At 36.1% G+C, this 20,894-nt stretch overlaps 1 protein-coding gene across 6 annotated transcripts in view; it reads right to left on the reverse strand.

Moving 5' to 3' along the window:
* Window positions 1–8,952: 8,952 nt before the first annotated feature.
* UCHL3 (ubiquitin C-terminal hydrolase L3) overlaps window positions 8,953–20,894 on the reverse strand; it is a 55,039-nt gene continuing 43,097 nt past the window's right edge. For all 6 annotated transcript variants that reach the window (XM_071208256.1, XM_071208257.1, XM_071208255.1 and 3 more), the window contains 2 exons: window positions 13,757–13,815; window positions 8,953–12,944 (listed from right to left, as the gene is read on the reverse strand). In XM_071208256.1, coding sequence (XP_071064357.1) covers window positions 12,861–12,944; window positions 13,757–13,815 — 143 coding nt within the window. In that variant the 3' untranslated portion in view covers window positions 8,953–12,860. The remainder of the gene's footprint in view (window positions 12,945–13,756; window positions 13,816–20,894) is intronic.

Below are 20,894 nucleotides of genomic sequence, written 5' to 3' on the forward strand. Positions count from 1 at the left end.
CTCTCTCACATCAGAGTTCCCCAGGATTAAACCCCAGTGAATCCTAAAGGAGAAAGATGAAAAGACAAAAAAAGAGAAATAGATACAGAAGATCACACAGAGAATGGACACAAACAGCAAAATAAGCAGGGCAGGGCAGGGGAAGTGGAAGAAAAAAAGGATTATTTTCACTTTTCTAGTGGCTTGCAGAAATTTAAAACCACTCTCAAAATAAATGTAATATAAAATTAATCTGTTTTTCCTTTTTATTTTTACAACAAAATGAGAAACTCCTAAATCCCTTATATTAATATTTCACTTGCCAAATTCTTTGTCGAAGATGTGTTTTGTTCATTAAGCACTAATGGCCAGAAAGAAGTTTATTGACTGCTAAATCAAAAGAAAAGGAGTTACTCATTTTCAGATCTGGTTTTTATTGATATCCTGATATCATTAAGCCATACAATGGAAGGAAAAAACATTTTTTTCATCCATAATTAAATTCTTTCAAAATCTTTGCTTATTGACAGACCTGTTAGGCAGATCTAATGTCAGGTTAGGGTAGGGGTTGTAAATCAACCTGACACCCACCTCAAACATCCATTTCTGGATTGGTTCCTTTGAAGGAGAACTGGGCTTATAATTCTTAAATTCTTAAAGTCACCATTAATTAAGAAGGCAATGCTTACAGAAAATTACAAGATTTGGAAAAAGGAAGAGAAAACTTCTCAAAGCAAAATCCAGCAGGACTCTAGCAATACTGGACAAACAAACCTAAACTAACACAGGCCTTGAGTAGCTCAGTCGACACTTCTCCATTCCCTTACGACCCTGTATGTGAAAGCAGCTTACAAACTATGACGTGCCTGACATTATCTGAATATCTTCCACCATCCAGGCATATTCAACCAGTGCAAGTATCATCAATGGTTACAAAATTGATGAGAGGGAATTTAAAAATTACAATTACAGTACTGTAGTAATTGACAATAGAAGTTCAGGTTGAAATGCCTGGAGAGAGTCTGCAAAGTTGACTTAGGTCTATCTCAGTTGCAGCATTTACTTCTTGCCTTCCTGCTGATCTCTTTTTTTCACCTACCTGTATTCCTGAAGAAAAGTCAGATGGAGACACCCTGCCTTGGTGCTTTCAAACAGCAGTATCAACATACTCAAGGGAACTATTTCCTCCATCCTGCACACTCCCTCCCTGTGATCCAGCCAGCCCACACATACCATAAACATAGGCATGGGGCAGTTGCCTCCAGATTTCCAGACCCCAGAGCTCTGTTTCAGTATGGGAAGTGTACTTGCAAAATGTGAAAATATTGTATTTCTAATTATCTTCGTAGCAGTTGTAATAAAAGTAAAATAGGTTCACACCATAACCATATTTTGAACTTAACTGACCTCATGTCCTTCTTGCACCATATTGAAAATTCAAATACCTATAAACAAAGCATGAACAGTAATAACAACTGGGAATGTTGAAATAATTCCTCAGGATGATTTAGATTCTGTAAACACAGCTATCAAAAAGAAAAACCACATTCTTGGCCCCCGTGAGTAAAAGATTCAGATAAAATGTTTTCCTAATGAGCAGTGTGCTTAGGTATGGTATTATTACAGGAAAAACCAAAATTCCAGTCATCCTTGCTAAATTGCATGTCTGCTAGCTTCAGCTATTTTGGTATTTTTTAAGTTAAATCATTTCTGAGCCACAGAAGAAATATGCACAGTTCCCTTGTGCATGGAAATGAAATATGATCTACTAATTCCATCTTCTTATTTAAATTCTATTGAACATTAGGTGAATCTCATGATTCATGAAACAAACTTTGAAACTACTTTCAATATGGATTAGTGCAATCTTGGGATGATAATAATAATGCCTACCAGTTTTGAATGCTGGGCCTTTATATACATCTTTTACAATTGTCACAAAAAAACCTACATTTAGAGTAATATTATTGAAAGTGTTAAATATTTTCCCAAGACCACTCAGTTAGTCAAAAACCAACCAGGTTCTAACACTAAAGTAGACCTAAGGGTTAAGAAATTAGAAGCCGAAGACCAGTCAGACAATCACAGCAGTAATCAATGCAGGGGTTAATGGGGACTTAAACTAAGGCTGTGAAGGTGTAGGCAGAGTGGTGAGGATAGATGTAGATAATTTTTGAGAGAGAATGAACAGGATTTGATAACTACATAGAATTCAAGGGGAGGAAGGAATCTAAGATGGCTTAAAGATCACTTTTTGAGTCAGAGACTATTGAAAGGGCAATTTTAGAGAGAAACGGATAAATTCAGATTGGGACATGTTGAATTTGGGGCATTTATGTGATATCCAAATAGATAGAGAGGAGCTGTAAGTCTCAGATATAAATGTATGGTATTTGGGTGGTAGAATAGTGTCAGGCAAGGAGATTTGGAAGTTAGACTTTAGTTGATAATTGAAACCATAAATCTGGGTAAGGACTCCAAAGGATGTGTAGGGGATGCAGAAAGTTAGAAGACAGCCACAATATCATTTGGCAGCACTCAAAGATTGAGCAGAGGAAGAGGATCCTAAAAAGGAATGAGTAGAAACTCAGAGCAAAAAGAGCATTTGTAAGGAAGAGGCTGTGCTCATGAATGTCGAATAAAAAAGGTCGAAAGAGAGAATGACAGATTGGGGAATGAACGATGGACTAGAGTAGAATTATGGGTACTCTACTATAGACCTATTGTTATTCTAACAATGGAAGAACTTTTATCACTGATATGGAGGCAGTGGCCACTGGAGGTTTTGAGGGGAGGGAGAGTGGAAAACAGGTGTAATATGGGGACATTTTCAGGACATTGGAATTGTCCTGACTGACATTGCCCTGATGAATATACACCATTATATATTTTGTCATAGTTTCCAAAATTGTGTGGGACAGGGTGTAAATGATAATCCATACTTAGTGGCAATGCTCCAATGTGTATTCATCAGTTGTAACAAATGTACCACACTAATGAAAGATGTTGTTATTGTGGGAAAGTGAGGGAGGAGTAGGGAGTGGGGCATGTGGGAATCCCCTATATTTTCTTTGTAACCTTCATGTAATCTGAAGTACTTAAAAAAAAAAAAAGTATTAAAAAAATAAAAGCACTTACTGGAATTGGCAATTCAGAAGTCAGTGGTGCTCTCTGTCAAAATTCCAAAGATAGTCATTTGAGGACAAAGGCCATGTCTCCCCAAGACTCAATTTGACCCTCAGTCTAGTATAGTGCTCTGCACATAGGAGAGCCCAGGTAATATTTGGTGGTGATTAAACTATCTTGCAGAACAGAAGGAGAAGAGATGAACTCAGGGATATGAGACACATCTTTCAGGGAACTTGGTAGAGTAGGGAGAGAAATGAGATAATAACTAATGGAGTACAGGATCAACAAAAAGCTTTTAAAATAGTATTTCTATGTGGTGAAAAAAACCAACAGAGAAAAATGGAGAAAACAGGGGGAAAAATAGAATGATTGAAGGCCCTGGGGTGGGTATAAGTGATCCATCATCTGGCAGATCATTTCAAACTCTAATGAGCATCAGAGCCCCCCAGAAGATTTGTTATAATACAGATTTGGATGCAGCAGGTAGGGGTCAACTGAGATTGTGCATTTCTAACAAGCACCCAGGTGATCCTGAGGCAGCTGGTCCACAGGCCACACTTTGAGCTGAGTAGTGAGTTTCCAGAATGCAGTTGAAAAGGTGAACTTCGGGCAAGAGGAATAGAATCTCTTCCATTGAGACTGGAGCTCCCAGTTGATGGAACTGTTTTAAAGGGGGGACATTTCTTAATATTTAATTTTTACTTTTTCCCGTTATACGGCTGCTTTAAGAGAACTACTTCACTAGAAAACGTCTGGCTTTGGTAATTTAAGAATTTTAGTGCACTCACACTGATTGATAGCGTGATACTAAGGCTATGGCATAAAATATAGAGGTTCTATTAAAAAAAGACATAAGTATCTCTAAAAATTATCTAAACTTCACTGTTTCATGAACAGAGCCCCACAACACCATCACAGTCTCCCAACAAGCAAACCTGATCGTGTTATTTTCCAGCTTTAAAAATCCTTTGATTTTGCAAAACCCCGTCTTCCACATTAAATATGAAACTTTTTATGGTTTGTCTTTCAGCCTAATCCCTCTCCAGTGTTCTATATATAACCTAATATGTCGAATGAAATGAACTAATTATAGCTTATTGAATATATGTAACTATCAGACCTTTCTGTGCTCATAGGCCCATTGTGTGCTCTTGCTAACAACCTTTTTCTTCCTCTTTGCCTTAAAGCTCCTATTCATTCTTTGATTCAGCTCAAATAAGTCAACTGTCCTTGGAAAATATTTTTCTAACCTTCCCCTCTTTCATTTTTTTTTTCCTGCCCTGACTGGATGCCATTTCTCTAGACAAGGGTTCAGCAAACCACAACCCATAGTCCAAGCCTTGCTTGCTGCCTCTTATTGTAACTAGTTTTATTTGTATTCACTTTACAGTGGCATTGTTGAGCAGTTGTGCCAGAGACCATATGGCCCACAAATATCGACTAGCTGATCTTTTACAGAAAAAGTTTGCCATCCCTGCTCTCAGCTAATATGGCATCATGTGCACCCCTTTATTCTAGTATCCTCCAAACTGTATTGTTATAACTTGTTTACTTGTCCCACCAGTTGCATGGTGGGTTCTTGACAGTTAAGGACCACAGCTCTAAAAATTCCCATCCTATATTTGACACAGAAGTGCTACTCAATGAATATAACTTATTTTAAGCAGGAGGAATGAGAATTTGCAGACTTTAAGTAAAACACCTTAGCATAGCATGAAATAAAGCATGACATCAACTATACCAGTAGCAGTTGTACTCTTCCTCTCCATACTTTTATTTTTTCAGCCAGTTTCATTTAAGAATATCCTTGATGAAACAGTAAAGGTCATTAATTTTATTAAATATCAACTCTCAAGTACACAACTTTTAAATATTCCGTAATATACTATGCATGAAGCCCTTCTGATGGTTTGCTAGTGAGAATGGGCTTGGGCATGAAATACAAGGTATGAAATACAAGCTGAAGTAGCTTCTTTTTTTTAAGATTTATTTATTTATTTATTTAATCCCCCCCGCCCTCCCCTGGTTGTCTGTTCTGGTGTCTCTTTGCTGCGTCTTGTTTCTTTGTCCGCTTCTGTTGTCGTCAGCAGCATGGGAAGTGTGGGTGGTGCCATTCCTGGGCAGGCTGCACTTTCTTTCGCGCTGGGCGGCTCTCCTTACGGGGTGCATTCCTTGCACGTGGGGCTCCCCTATGCGGGGGACACCCCTGTGTGGCACGGCACTCCTTGCGCGCATCAGCACTGCGCATGGCCAGCTCCACACGGGTCAAGGAGGCCCGGGGTTTGAACCGCGGACCTCCCATGTGGTAGACGGACGCCCTAACTACTGGGCCAAGTCCGTTTCCCAGTAGCTTCTTTTTTGTTGTTTTATGAAGAATTGTTTTTATCTGAGTGAAGGAGTAACAAACTATAGTTGTTCAAACTTAAGTCCTTGGCAGATATGTTTTCTGAAAGTGAATTAAGTGACCATCTCTTGTCAATGAAAACAACTGGCAGTATTTTTGCTAATAGTTATATTCAAGCTTTCAAGAGAAAATTCCATTTTGGAAAACTTGTATCTGCGACTGTGAGTGTGACTGTTTTTTTTGTTTTTGTTTTTTGTTTTGTTGTTGTTGTTGTTTTAATTAGGAAGTACAGGGGATTGAACCCAGGACCTGGTACATAGGAAGCAGGTGCTCAACCCGAGTTACACCTGCTCCCTGAGAGCTTCTTAACACTTTTCTGATGAGATAGATGGTGATGTTAAGGAATTTTTTTCCTTCTGATATTGCATCATTTAATGTATCAACATTGGAAAGATCTGTTATTCAGTGAGCCAATATTTTCCAAACGATAATACAAAATTTTGCTTGGGTAGAAGATCAATTCAAAATACAAAATAGATGAATGGATTTTATTGTAAGAGAATACAAAAGCTCATGGATGAAGTTCCAATGTCCACATTCTAACCTTTGAGAAGCTACCACTTATTTAGTTTTTTGGTGCAGTATCAAAGAAGAATATCCTCCGTTATTGGAAAAAGATTAAAATATTCCTCCCTTTTCTAATAACATATTTGTATGAGGCTGGATTTTCTGTATATATGTCACTAAAACAGCATTTTGCAATATAGTAAATGCAGAAGCAGATAAGTGCATCTGCTTTATGTCAGGTATTAAATAGATTTTCAAAACTGTAGAACTGCTGCTCTTATTCATTTTTTAAGAAAAGTTATTTTTCTTTACAATGTTATATATATGAATATGTGATGGCTTTATTTTTGTTAATTTTAAATGAATTAATAATCTTAAAATTGTTTTAATTTCTAATGCTCAAAGATCGACAGATATTTAAAAATGCTCTCTGGGCACCTAATAATTTTTAAGGGTATAAGGGGATCTTGAGACCCCTGGATCCCCAATTTAAAACTAGGTTAGTTGCTCAAAATTCCCCAATTGCTATGAACTGTAGAACCAATACTGAGAAGGATAAGAGTAAACCAGCCTAAGCATTTCTCTCTTATGTTATTAATTTTAGCTACAGAAGTCACTTAATAGAGGCATTCCATGGACAGTTAAGAAAGTAGTAGATTGTCACTAGCTCCAGAAAGCTAAAAGCTTTCCCTGGAATACTTGTAGCAACTGAAGCACATGTTCTAGCCTACTGAAAATGCAAAAGAGCAAGACAATAACTAGGACAGTATGGTGAATACTTGGCTTTAAACATTCTTTCTGTAAAAGTTTATTTTGACCCTTTTCACAAAGATGGCCCCAAAAGCAAAGAAAGAAGCTCTTGCCCCTCCCAAAATTGGAGCCAAAACAAAGGCTTTTCTGGCAGCTTAAGACATGCTTCTCAGAAGACAGCTTCTCAGAAGAGTACCCCCAAAAGAAACAAGCTTGAGCACTATGCCCTCAAGTTCCCCCTGACCACTGGGGCAGCCAGTGGTCTTCAGAAGACTGAAGACAACAACATACTTGTGTTCATTTGTAGATATCAAGGCTAAAAGCACCAGATCAATCAGGCTGTGAAGAAGCTCTATGACATTGACATGGCCAAGGTCAACACCCTGATGGAAGAAGGTATATGTTCGGCTGGCTGCTGACTATGATGCTTTTTGGCTGTTGCCAACCAAATTGGGATCATCTAAACTGAGTCCAGCTGGCTTAATATAAGTTTGACCACTGTAGCAGTTTGATATGGTTATGAATTCCAAAAACAAATATTGGATTATGCTTGTAATCTGATCTGTACCTGGGCATGATTCAGTTAAAAGGCATTGCAAAGAACAGATTTGAAGGCTTCTGATGTTGGAGTTTTGATGTTGAAGTTTGATGCTGAAGACTTAAGCTGGAGCCCTGGGAAGTAAGCACACAGAGGAAAGAGAAGCTAGCCCCAGGAAGGAAGGAACCTTGAACCCAGAGAAAATCAAGCCCTAGGAATGTAGGAACCCAGGAAACCTGAACCCTTGCAGACATTGGCAGCCATCTTGCTCCAAATAGACTTTGATGATGGAAGTAACTTATGCTTTATGGCCTGGTATCTGTAAGCTCCTACCCCAAATAAATACCCTTTATAAAAACCAACCAGTTTCTGGTATTTTGCATCAGCACCCCTTTGGCTAATACAATCATTTTTTAAATTTATTTTGCTCACGAGCCAGTTTCCAAAGTTCTTAAAATAAAATTGGTAGGAGAGTGGATATAGATCAGTGGTTGAGAGCCCGCTTCCCATGTGAGGTCCCAGGTTCTATCCTCAGTACCTCCTTAAAAATAATAATAAATAAAACTGTTACTTATGTTCTATTGAGTACTTCATATGTACCTGATTATCAAGCCACACTAGAATGTAGCTATAAGAGCAAATATTTTTATTGTATTGAAATAAAGAAATATTTAAGGCATTTAGTTTATAATAGAAATCAATTCCTCATAAGACTCCATCTTGTAAATAATAACCAGTGAAATATCATGCTTTGGTATCAATGGTGAAAAACCATGATCAGTGATAACATTTCCATTAACTGTGTACTCTTATCAAAAGAGTGTGTATGTCTATAGTGGAGAGGGTAGGTAGATGTCTGACTCCAAATACTTAGTATTTGGGGCATAAAAAAGAAAAGTTCTATTCTCGGAAAAATGGCTTTTTACTGCTTAAGCCCTAAAGGAAAAGTTCAGTCACAGTTCTTTTGTCACATTGTACCACAAGCAGTTACATATTCAGTCAGCAATGCAACTTCTCAGCAGACAGGTTTTACTGCATTTTTAAAGCGTAGTCTAATTTATAACCTTTGCATGTGCTTCAAGTCTTTAATGTTTGGGATACAAATAAAGCCTCAAGCAAGTTCTTTTCATCTCATCATCACAGAACATGTTTGGGATACAGAGATCTTATCCTTTAGCTCTTACAGGACAGCTATTAAATATGACTCTATTTACTTTAATACCATCAATACTGCATTTTGATAAAGGGCATAGTTTAGAATTAAATAATCTTGTGTGTTATTAATAACATATTGAAATTTAGGATTTATTCTTGACCACTTGGAGTCTTAAATAATTCAATTTATACTCATATCTATCTTATAGATTACAAATTTCATTATATATTCCTAATTTTAAATAATTTACTTTGCAAAATAGCTTTTCATATAGGTTGTGTATATTTAATGCCTTTAAACCAAGAGTTCCCAATCAAACTATCAGAGAATCAGGAATTGCTCATAAACAACCTTTGTTGTCTATATATTGACATATAATGTCCACGTGTGGACTGAGGAAATGTCATATTTAGGACCCTCACCAATCAAGTAGGTCAAACACCAGAGGGTTGAGAACCACAAATGTAGCTAAACAAAGAAATCAAGAGAAAGATTTAGAATTACTTTTATTCAAAATCAAAACCAAGTAAGAATATACATGAAACTAAGGCATGGTGGATTGGTCTGATCTACTGGCACCATTGGCACCAAGAAAATAAATACCCTGAATGAGGCTGAATCACCTACTTCACAATTATAAATACACTTTAAAGAGGTCATATTTTGCAATCAGAAGCAGCAAAGGAAATGACAAAACTTATTTTCTGCTATCAAAAAAATAAGTATATCCTGCACTGTTTTTATTAGTAATTTTGTTGAGAGCACAAAAGAACTTATTTTAAAATCTTTGAGAATCTTAAAAGATAGAAACACTAACAAACTTTATGTATGTGTGGTATATGTGTACATATCCCTTTAGATTATCTTTAAAAAATCTTTCACGATGACTATACATTTTTCAAAGTGGTTTACTTTTAACTACCTAAGATTTAGAAGATAGACAAAATTTTAACCAGTTATATGCCCTTACAAGTTTGTGTGTGTGTATATTTATGTGTTTATGTGTACACACATATATATTTATGTGTATATGTAAGCTTATCCTAAAAGACATACATTTCTATAAATAGAAAAGTTCTAAAAAGTGATGAAAATATGCCTCTTTGCAATTTCCTATAAACACCTACATAGGAATATAAGCCTATAGATGCTTCCTTTGAAAGGTATGGTAGTAGATAATAATCTCTCTTACACTATATTATTTTCATTAAGTGAAATAAACAGATTTATATTATACAAATCCAATTATAAAGCTTACCTAATAAGCACTGTATACTAATGAAAGATGGAAAAAAATAAATTTAAATTTGATTTTTTTGTTTATACACTTTTTATAAACAAAGATGGTTTTAAGTTATTAAAGACATTCACACAGAATACAGATAACTTGTTTTAGTCATAAATTAACATGGAAAATATAAGAAGTTAAATCTTATAGAGTTCATAAAAGCTCCTGTTTTAATAATTTAAACCATTGCACCCAGTGAAAGATGTTAACTAGTTAAATTCCAAAAGTTCACTAAGCAGATATATAAAATTCCAGCTCTCAGTTCAATTCCACTTCCCCCACATGTATCATGGTCATAAAAGCAGTAAACAGAAATGACCTACAACTTGATCAGACTTTAGTATCTCTCTACTACAAATTTCCATACAAAGTTAAACATTAATCTTCTCTACAAAGTTTTAAGAAAGTGACTAAAAGTATTGTAAGAAAGAGTTGAGAAAAGACTAAAATTCTAGACACATAGCTAAGAAGGAAGAAGCAGGAAATTTCTTAAGTTGTATGTTCCACAAGGGAGTATCTCCCTGAGGTATGTTCAAAAGAATGCTAGTGAGAAATGTTGCTCCACAAAAAAAATTAGGAAGTGTTACTTATAATACATAGAATTTTAAACGGGCTCTGAAAAGTTCTTCAATGCTCCCCACCCAAAATATCTGTAATTTTTTTAAAGTTTAACTTTAACCTATTGCTTTTCAAAAGATATTGGACCTCAAAACTTTTCTTGCCCACTAACAGTCTATAAAGATAGTATTCCCTACTGCAAACTTTGAGACAGTCTATAAAGATTGTATTCCCTACTGTAAACTTTGAGAAACTACATAAGTTCTTGGTAATATGCCATTGCTTTGGCATCTATTATAAAATGATATAGTAAGAGAAATCGAGCAAAGAATAGGCAGAAAACTGTTTAGAAATATTTACAATTTAAAGATAGCATACTGAATTCAATACAAAATGCAAACGATGTAACAAGAGTAGAACACTTGATAGTTATGGCATGACAACAAAGCATTTTCTACATACAGTTTATGGAATTATTTCATATTATTTCTGTCTCTTCACCCAGTCCCTTCTCACTATCTAAAGATGGTAATTTTAAATATCTTCCAAAGCTATGTTCCTCAATAAGTCTTTTTTCTCTAATCCAGTACATTCCAAACTTAGGGTACATATGAATCACCTGGGGATCTTATTAAAAAGGCAGGTTCTGATTTAGTAGGTCTGGGTTGGGGTTGTCTAAAATTATTCATTCCTAACAAGCTTCTAGGTAACACTGAGGCAAACACTTTGAATAACAAAGACCTAATCCAGTCTACAAGCCACTGCCATATTATTTTTTCTAAAATACCATTTCTTTCATGTTATCTCCTTAGGAATCTACACTAAGTGAATCATGTATAAATTTATCTATCTGGTCTTTCTCCTAGCTGCTTTCCCATACCCAACCCTGGTTTATTTTGTTTGGTTTTAGGTAAAATGTTTACATTGTGAAGAACATATTTTAAATATCCAATTCAGTGAGTTTTGATAAATGTATATACCCAGAGAAACACCACTCCCCAAAAAAGATATAGACCATTGTCATCACACCAACCCTATGTTTTGTCACAACTCTATATATGCCTTTCCACCTTTCCAGTCTTCCACCTAACCTATAACACTCAAAATACACCCCAAATTCACTCACATTGTTCCATCTAAATTACTACTTTTAAGACCCAGCCATCAGTATTTATTGGGAATTGAATTATGTTCTCCACAAAAGACAGGTTTAAATCTAATCCGCATTCCTGTGATATGAAGCCATTTGTAAATAGGATCTTTGAAGATGCTGTTATTAACGTGTGGTCTCACTTATGACTAGGCTGTTGGAAGATCCTATTTTGGATGAGGCCAAACTGAATCTGGGCGTGCCTTAATCCCTATGACTCAAGGCCTTAAAAGGAGAAATTTAGATGCAGTTCAGACAGAAGTCAGAGAGGAGACAGAGATCACCATGTGATGGAGGTCTGGCATCACCAGAATGCCACTGACCCCAGGGGAAAGCATGGACTTGCCAACTCTTCATTTCTGACTTCTTGCCTTCAAAATCATGAGACAATAAATTCTTGTTAACCAACCAATTTTGTCGTATTTATCATAGTAGCCCAATGCAGTGGGCTCCCTGCAGTTCTCTCTATCTCTATTCTTGCCCCACCCCAATAATCCACAGAATAGCCAGAGTAATCTCTGAAAATCATAAATCAAAACAGGTCACTCCTCTGCTTAAAACCATCCAGTGTCTCGCCGTTACACTCGCAATAAATCCAAATACCTTTTCTTGTGTCGATAAGCCCCTATTTCTCTGACATATCTTGCTACTTTCCCCATTACTCTCTATGTTCTGGTCACACTAGCCTTCTCTCTGTTCCTCCAACCAAGGTAGTTTTCTCTACCTTAGGGACTCTTAATTATTCCTTCTGCTATTCTCCACCACCTCTATATGATCAGCTACTTTTTGTCATTCAGATCTCAACTTCAACGTCACCTCCTTACAGAAGCCTACTCTGACCATACAATCTAAAGTATCCACCCTGTCTTTCTCTAAAACAAATCCTACTTTAATTGTCTATATAGCATCAATCATTGTTATGTATAATTTCTATGTTTATTTGTCTCTTCTCACAAGAACATAAGCTCCAAAATTATGGAGCTTGTCTATAGTGTTCACTGCTGCAACTCCAGCACCTAGAACAGTGTACAGCTCATTAAAGTAGATGCCCAATAAATGTCTGTTAAATAAATGCTGATATAAAAACATAACATATATTCTTCCTGTGCAGATGGAATTTGTGCTTATATCCCAATACCTGATCTCCCATTAAAGACAATAACAAAGTTATTCCTAGTCATCAAACAAGATAAATCATTCACAAGAAAGAAAAAGAAGAAAACAACTACAGCTTTAACTTGGGGCAAAAGGAATATAAATCACAGATTAAGTCAAAGTTTAATTCACATAAATTTTAATCAGTCAGGTTAATGAAAATATCAAAAATTTTTAGTGTATGGCAGCAGAGAGTTAACTTTTGTTGCAAATAATACAGTATTTGGTGTTTCCATTATTGACAAGCTATGCTGCAGAAAGAGCAATCGCATTAAATCTTAATTCATCAGGGTCACGTTCCATAAACTTCTTGCAAACTTCTATGGCATCCTATAGGGAAAAAAACATGTATAATTTTTCAGTTTATCCTCATGTGTTTTACTTACAAATGACAAATAAGCATTTCATCTTTTTCTAATTCTTACCAATTTTATACAGAAGACTTTTTTTTTCAAATGAAAAATAATTTAGAGAGAAATAGATGAGTGACTGGTGGCCTAGAAGCATAAGAAATACTAAGCATTGTTTCATATAAAGCATCAATTTTAACTTGAAAATTATGTATTTCATTGGTTCTAAGCTACACAATTTTTCATATTTTAAAATATTTCTAAAATCAGGATCATCTTGCATTCGATATGGTACCTTGGATTCAGTAAAACATGGGATATAATGAACAATTTTTTCAATACTGTATAGCAAATGAATTTGGTATCCCTAAAGAGGCCTGGCTTTTGTCCAGTCTCCAGAGACTAACTTCTAAAACTTCGGAATTTCCCATGATAAGGAATGCTTTTTGTTGTTCGAGGTGGGCTGAGGACCATACCTAATAGTTCATATGCTAAGGAGGTGACAAGGCAGGATCAACCACACTTGTAGCATTAGGGTGCTAGGCTGGCCATATCAGAAAGACCAACCAGGTCTTTCTAAACCAGGTGATCAGGGGTTTGGGGCTTTGAATAAGGTCATGTCAGCCCAACCTCTCAACCTCTGAGGTAGGAGGGCTGGAGACTGAGTTCAACCACAAGGGCATAGATTCCATCAATAATGGCTACCTAATGAAACCCCATATAAACTCAAGACACTTGATGTTCCAGAGAGCTTCCATTTATAATACTTAATCTGGGCCAAGATTTTCTTACCTCTAATAAAGTTTCATCAGTAGTTTCTCCATGGTTAATTGGAAATGGTTTCCGTCCATCTGTGGAAACAGACAAACAGTTGAATGATTAGCTGTTTGTATGGGATAAATATACTTACAACTTCTATTTTCCTCTTCCCAGAGTTAGGCAAGTGAATTTAAAATGTTTGTAAAAAAAACAGAACCTAAAATATTTTAAAATGCTACCTATGGAATTTTTTATATTAAAAGTTATTAGAACTTTGCATCCATGTTTAAAAGATTAGATTATCTTTCTGAACAGAATTTATTAGAAATAAATATTGGCTTTAATTTCTTCAAAAGAAAAAGCAAAATTAGTAAGATTTGGTTTTTAAAAAGATACCACTCATTTTTTACCCTCAGAAATTTCTTTTAAAAGCTAAATTACAAGGCTTAAAAGTAAGAGTGAAAATGTTTACACCAACAGAAGGGAGCTGCAAGGATTATTTATTACTACTAGTAATTATATAATACCAACATAACAGCATTGAGCAGCAATCTAAATAACCTAGAATTATTTTGTTGACCACCAAATATAATTAACCAAAATTAAAATGACTTGAATAAACTAATATTTTTTCAATACTATGAAAAAATGAAAAAGCCAGAATTACATAAACACATGCTAACCTAAAGTTAATTGATTCTCTACATTCAAATGTATAATCTCAAATGCCTGATAAGCAGCACTTCATCAGAAACAAATTCAATTTCCATAAAACATAACTTCTTCCATAATGCCATGGTTTCTAAACATAATAAGAACTTTTGAATCAATATGTATATATATTGATAGACAAAGACTGGTAGATACTACTTTTAAAGAAAAATATGAGTAAAAATTAACAGTCAGAATATGTCTCCATGGTAAAAATATCTACATGCTAAACTGACAGTGATTTCTAAAAATTGTACCATCAGAATAAAGAAATATATCCTAAAGAAATATATCCTCAATTACAGTGCCTGGGTCTTAATTTCTAATGCTTGCAAGACCCATAAAGAAAATATTCTTTTAGGGAAAACGGACTTGTCCCCGTGGTTAGGGCGTCCGTCTACCACATGGGAGGCCCGCGGTTCAAACCCCGGGCCTCCTTGACCCGTGTGGAGCTGGCCCATGTGCAGTACTGATGCACGCAAAGAGTGCCCTGCCACGCAGGGGTGTCCCCTGCGTAGGGGAGCCCCACACGCAAGGAGTGCGCCCGTAAGGAGAGCCGCCCAGCATGAAAGAAAGTGCAGCCTGCCCAGGAATGGCGCCACCCACACTTCCTGTGCCGCAAAGAAATAAGGCGCAGCAAATAGACACAGAGAACAGACAACCGGTGGGGGGGTGGGGGGGATTAAATAAATAAATAAATAAGTCTTAAAAAAAAAAAGAAGATATTCTTTTATACCCAAATATTATGCAGGAATATTATACAGTCCATATTTCTATGAACATATTATTTTTCTAAACTACAATGTATATTTCTCAGTCATACATTTTAAAACATCCCCATACAGTATCCTTTTGTAGTAGATGCTCATTCCTCAGGGTTTTATTTATTCTGCATTTATAATAACCAATTATATTCATCATGTGCCTTATTTTGTACTGAATTCTTATATAAATCAAGAGTATAAATAATGTAGATTTTTACCTTCTTAACCAAATTCTAAAAATTTAATATATATTTTTTTCTGATTCCTATCATTAACTTTTTTATATCACTCATTAGATTCTGGTAGGCTAATAAAGAATCTATCATGAGTTTCCTTCATAAGTAGCTGTTGTTTAAAATAATATATAAAATATCTCAATAAAACTGCTTAATAAATAAATAATTTTACAAGAATAGGCAGAAACAGCGGTTATGTACAGCAGGGGAAACAGATTAACAGGTAATTTTGTTTTTTTGTCTTTTCATTATTATTATTGAAATAATGAAAATGTTCTAATAATGATTCAAGTGTTGAACACACAACTATGTGATTATACCAAATACCACTGATTGTACACTTTGGGTGAATTATATGCTTTATTAATATGTATCAATAAAATTGATTTGTTTAAAAATATATCTAATCTCAAGCAACATTATTACAGACATAACATTATTAGGCAGTCAATCTTGAAATGGTAAAAGGATCTAAACAAAATTAAGCTGTATGCTATTTGGTCCTAACAGCAGTTTAGAGCAAAGATGAATTGAGTAGGTATGATTTTATTGTTATTCTAATCCATGGGTTGGCTAACTACAGCACACAGACTGCATCACTCCTTCAGCCTATTTTTGTACCACCCTTAACAGAAAAAAAATTTTGCAAAAAGAGTAAGACCTGCAGATTGTTCTTATTCCAACAGCCACTACGACAAAAACATCAGTTTAAAAGAACTACAAAATTAAGTAAATGCATCTTCTGGAGAAGAATTCATGAAGCTCAGAGAGAGTTACACCTACAGAGGCAGTAAGTACTGCACCTTGTCCTAGATCATGACCCTGCAACCTAGTCATGATGGGCTGGACCATTTAAAGGCTGAACAGGAAAGATCGGAGCTTATGAAGTAGCCTGGCTCTTTGACAGTAATTAAGCAATTCATTCAGAGCTTGTCTTTTAGATAGTTTCATCACAAAACCCCAGGGAAAGCCAAAGGTAGCAGAGTTGTACAAAAGCCAAGAAATAAGACAAATAAAGCCTCTGTCAGCTTTTTGATACAGACAGCCAACAAACAAGTATCATCAACATATGAGCCAGTCTATAACATGAATGGTGGACTTTACAAAAGAGACCATAAAGAAATAAAAACAACAACAAGAGTTATTGATACTTCCCTTAGAAGCATAAAAGTCTGCATCCATGAAAAAAGAAAATGCTATTTTTAATGCTTTAAAATTTCAGAAAATAAGAGACATCTTGAAAGTTAAAAATATGATTGCTGAATTAAGAACTTGAAATTGGTTTGAATACAGTTAAAGAAAAATCCCAGAGAGAAAAGCAGAGTAATGAAAAATAGAAGAGAAAAGATAAGAAGTTCAACATCTAAATAGCAGTGCCAAAAGTGAGAATAAAGGAAAACAGAAAAGAGATCCAAAGAAAGATACAGATGAAGGAAAATCCCAAGATGACAAAAGTGAACCAGCTTAGAGCCTAGATTGGGACAGACAAGAAGGTACTGAGAGAAGTATCTCCAAGAAGATGAAGTTAACAGAATGCCAGATATTCCAACGTATTGAGAGGAGATTCAGATGAATGGAAAAAAATCTAGGAAAGAGTTAGTGTTAAGTGTGAACAGATAAATAACCATACAAATTCCAAACAGCAAAACAAGTCAATTACTAACTATGGAGACGTAAAAAAGCTAAAAATAAATAAATAATTATGATTAAACTGAGAGTAATATTTCTGTGATCATAAAACTATAAACAACTATAATAACATTCAGAAAACAGGAAAAAGGAAAGCATGTATGGTTGTGATTGGGAGGAAGAGGTGAGCTAAGAGTATAGCAAAAAGTGGCTAAATCTGGATCTGCTATTGTGAGAAGTGAAGAGAAAATACTTAGACAATATCTACCTCCAGTGATGATGGGCCAGTTGGTACTGGACTAGGCTTCCCACTATTAACAGCTGGAAAACTGAACAAGATACATGAAACAGCTGTTTTTAGATGTTGGGTAACAGACAGCCCAGGACCTTACAAAACCTTACATTAGCATCTGCTTTCTGCTTGGAGGCATTTACCAGACCTCCATGCAAAAAAGCAAACCAAAAGGGAGTACTACAGTCTCAATGAGCTGAGGAAACAGAGAACAGAGTTCAAGGAGACTGAAGCAGCTGGAGTTTGCAGGGCAAAATACCAGAAAGAAGACAGCTATTACATGCATTGGAGAACTGTTGCTCTTTGTCAGGAGTAGTAGGATTAGCAAGCCACATGGGAGCTGGGAGCACTGTCTAGGACTGAGCTTTGTGGCTGTGAGTTTGTTTAAATAATAGGAAGGGAATTGGAAGTGGCTCGAGCAATTGCGTTCCTGCCTACCACATGGGATGTCCATGGTTCGGTTCATGGTGCCTCCAAAAGAAGATAGCAAGCTGGTGTGGCAAGCTGACACAACAAGATGATACAACAAGAGACACAAGAAGAAAAACATGAGAGACACAACAAAAGCAGGGAGCAGAGGTTCCTGGTGCCTCCTATGGAGGATGAGCAAGACAACGAGCTGATGTGACAGGCAGGCAGGCAGTGAGCTGATGCAAAAAGATGATGCAACAAGAGACACAAAAAGAAAAGCATAATGAGGACACAACAGAGCATGGAATGGAGATGGTTCAAGCAATTAGGCACCTCCTCCCTACATCGGAGGTCCTGGGTTAAGTTCCTGGTGCTTCCTAAAGAAACAAGGAAGATAAACAGAAACAGCAAGTGGGGTGGAGAGAAGTAAATAAATAAAAATAAATATTTAAATAGTAGAACAGGTAAATAAGAAAATGAAATCATACCATAGTCCATGTAGGAGAGTGTCCACTGTTCTGAGGAAGTACATACTGAAGTATTAAAGGATAACGGGGTGTCGAGTCTGCAACTTATTTTTAAATGGTTCAAAATTATTATTTGGGTAATATGGATAAGGGGTATATGGGAGCTCTGTATACTATATCTTTTTTTTTTTTTAAGATTTATTTATTTATTTCTCTCCCCTTCCCCCGCTAGTTGTCTGCTCTCTGTGTCCATTCACTGTGTTCTTCTGTGACTGCTTCTATCCTTATCAGCGGCACCAGGAATCTGTGTTTCCTTTTGTTGTGTCATCTTGCTGTGTCAGCTCTCTGTGTGTGCAGCACCATTCTTGGGCAGGCTGCACTTTCTTCCACGCTGGGCGGCTCTCCTTACGGTGCACACTCCTTGCACGTGGGGCTCCTCTACGCGGACGGCATTCCTTGCGCACATCAGCACTGCACATGGGCCAGCTCCACACAGGTCAAGGAGGCCCAAGGTTTGAACCGCGGACCTCCCACGTGGTAGGTGGACACCCTATCCCAAGTCTGCTTCCCTCTGTATACTATTTCTGCAACTTTTAAGACAATTTAAAATTATTTCAAACTAAAATTTTTAAAGTATTCCTGTTATTTTAGGTAGACTATAATTCATTAGTTAACAGCTTTTTAATCTGATTTATCAGTTAGTTCTGAATTTACCTCCAAACCTGTTGCTCTAATTTATCTTTTTTTTTAAGATTAATTTATTTTTCATTTATTTCTCTCCTTTCCCCCCCACCCCCCCACCCACAGTTGTCTGCTCTCTGTGTCCATTCGCTGTGTGTTCTTCTGTGACGGCTTCTATCCTTATCAGCAGCACCGGGAATCTGTGTTTCTTTTCGTTGCATCATCTTGTGTCAGGTCCTCGTGTGTGCGGCGCCATTCTTGGGCAGGCTGCACTTTCTTTTGCACTGGGGGCTCTCCTTACAGGGCTCACTCCTTGCGTGTGGGGCTCCCCTATGCGGGGGACACCCCTGCGTGGCACGGCACTCCTTGTGTGCATCAGCACTACACATGGGCCAGCTCCACATGGGTCAAAGAGGCCTGGGGTTTGAACCGCAGACCTCCCATGTGGTAGGCAGACGCCCTATCCATTGGGCCAAGTCCACTTCCCTGCTCTAATTTATCTTAAGGATTAATTAAGTCTATTTTAAAATACGTTTTTCTCTCCTACATGTCAGGAACTACATGAAGCACTAAAGAAAAGGAAGGGGTGATAACAGAAAAATGATTAACTCAGTTCCTTCCATCAGTTAACCTTGTAGTCTGGTAGGAAATATTAAAAATTATTATTGTTTGTTAAATAATTGCCCTGTAGAAATTAATTTGTACCATGTCTACCAATCCATAAAGCCTTATTTTTTTAAAAAATGAGTTTGCTTTGAAATAATTTTTTCTTAAAAATCATATCCTCTTTTCTTAATTACTGTTTTCTACTTTACCACCTCAATATTCCTCTTGTTCAATATTCCCTTTGAATTATTCTAGGAATCTACATCAGGGTCACTGTCAGTTTCCCACACAATGAACAAGCAACTGCCCACTTTCATTTGTCCTATAACTATCCCTGTTCTCTGTAACATTTCAAAGGTTATAGCTATTCTTTAGAACTCTGAAATTCTTTAAACTCTTTTATAGATCTAATCCCAATAGGGCTCTAATTCTGTACCAGGAATACTGATCATTCTTCTTGCTAAAGTATATATAAACCAAATAAGACCTTACCAGTTCTGCCTTTCTTTTCTGATGATCTTACTTCAAACTAATTTTAAATCTTTTTGTGTTCATCATTACATTTCCAAAAGAGAACAATTCTTCATATATAATATACTTCTATAACATTCTTTTCATTTCAGTTTGATTACTACTCAAATCATTCTACTATTGTAAGCTATCCTTAGTGTTGTACATTTCTATAAATACCATGTTCTTTCCTTTTCTTATCCCCTTTAAAAAAGCCATTTCTTTTTATTTAAGTATCTGAATCTGCTGCCATAGTCCAATCATATAATCCACCTAAATTTTATGGGTCACATTTATAGTCGCAAGCTGAGTTCTTTCAGTATTCTTCTGCCTTTACAGAAGTTAAGGAAAATGAAAGTGGCATGTTAATGTATAGAAAGAAAAAGAGGAAAGAGAACTAAAAATCATGTTATCTAGAATTATTGAAAAGGACCCCTTTCCTGCTTATTTATTTGGTCTTTTATAACCCAATAAGGTCTCAGGGGAAAGACAAGAAGGACTCATAATAAGTACTGCATACCAATTATGAAAGAAATGTAAGAAGTTTTTTCTATCTGAATAAATCAGTTAAAATTATGTGGAATTCCTCCAATACTCCCTGAAATGTTCCACCTGCTGCTAAATTAAAAAAAAAAAAAAGTGTAGGCAGAAGCCAAAATACCAAGTAATTAATCATGAGTACTCTGACACATGCCTTAGGACTCTTGTTAGGAAATATGGGCTCCTGTAATGTCTTAAAAAATCAGATAGAATACATGGGGACATTATAAAAGCCTGAAAACCAGAGATACTCATTATTGAATACAAAAACTAACCAATATGAATATTAAGCTATATTTTAAACTCGTTTCAGAATCAAGCTGG

Source organism: Dasypus novemcinctus, chromosome 15 (assembly GCF_030445035.2).
Source record: "Dasypus novemcinctus isolate mDasNov1 chromosome 15, mDasNov1.1.hap2, whole genome shotgun sequence".
Taxonomy (NCBI): Eukaryota; Metazoa; Chordata; class Mammalia; order Cingulata; family Dasypodidae; genus Dasypus; species Dasypus novemcinctus.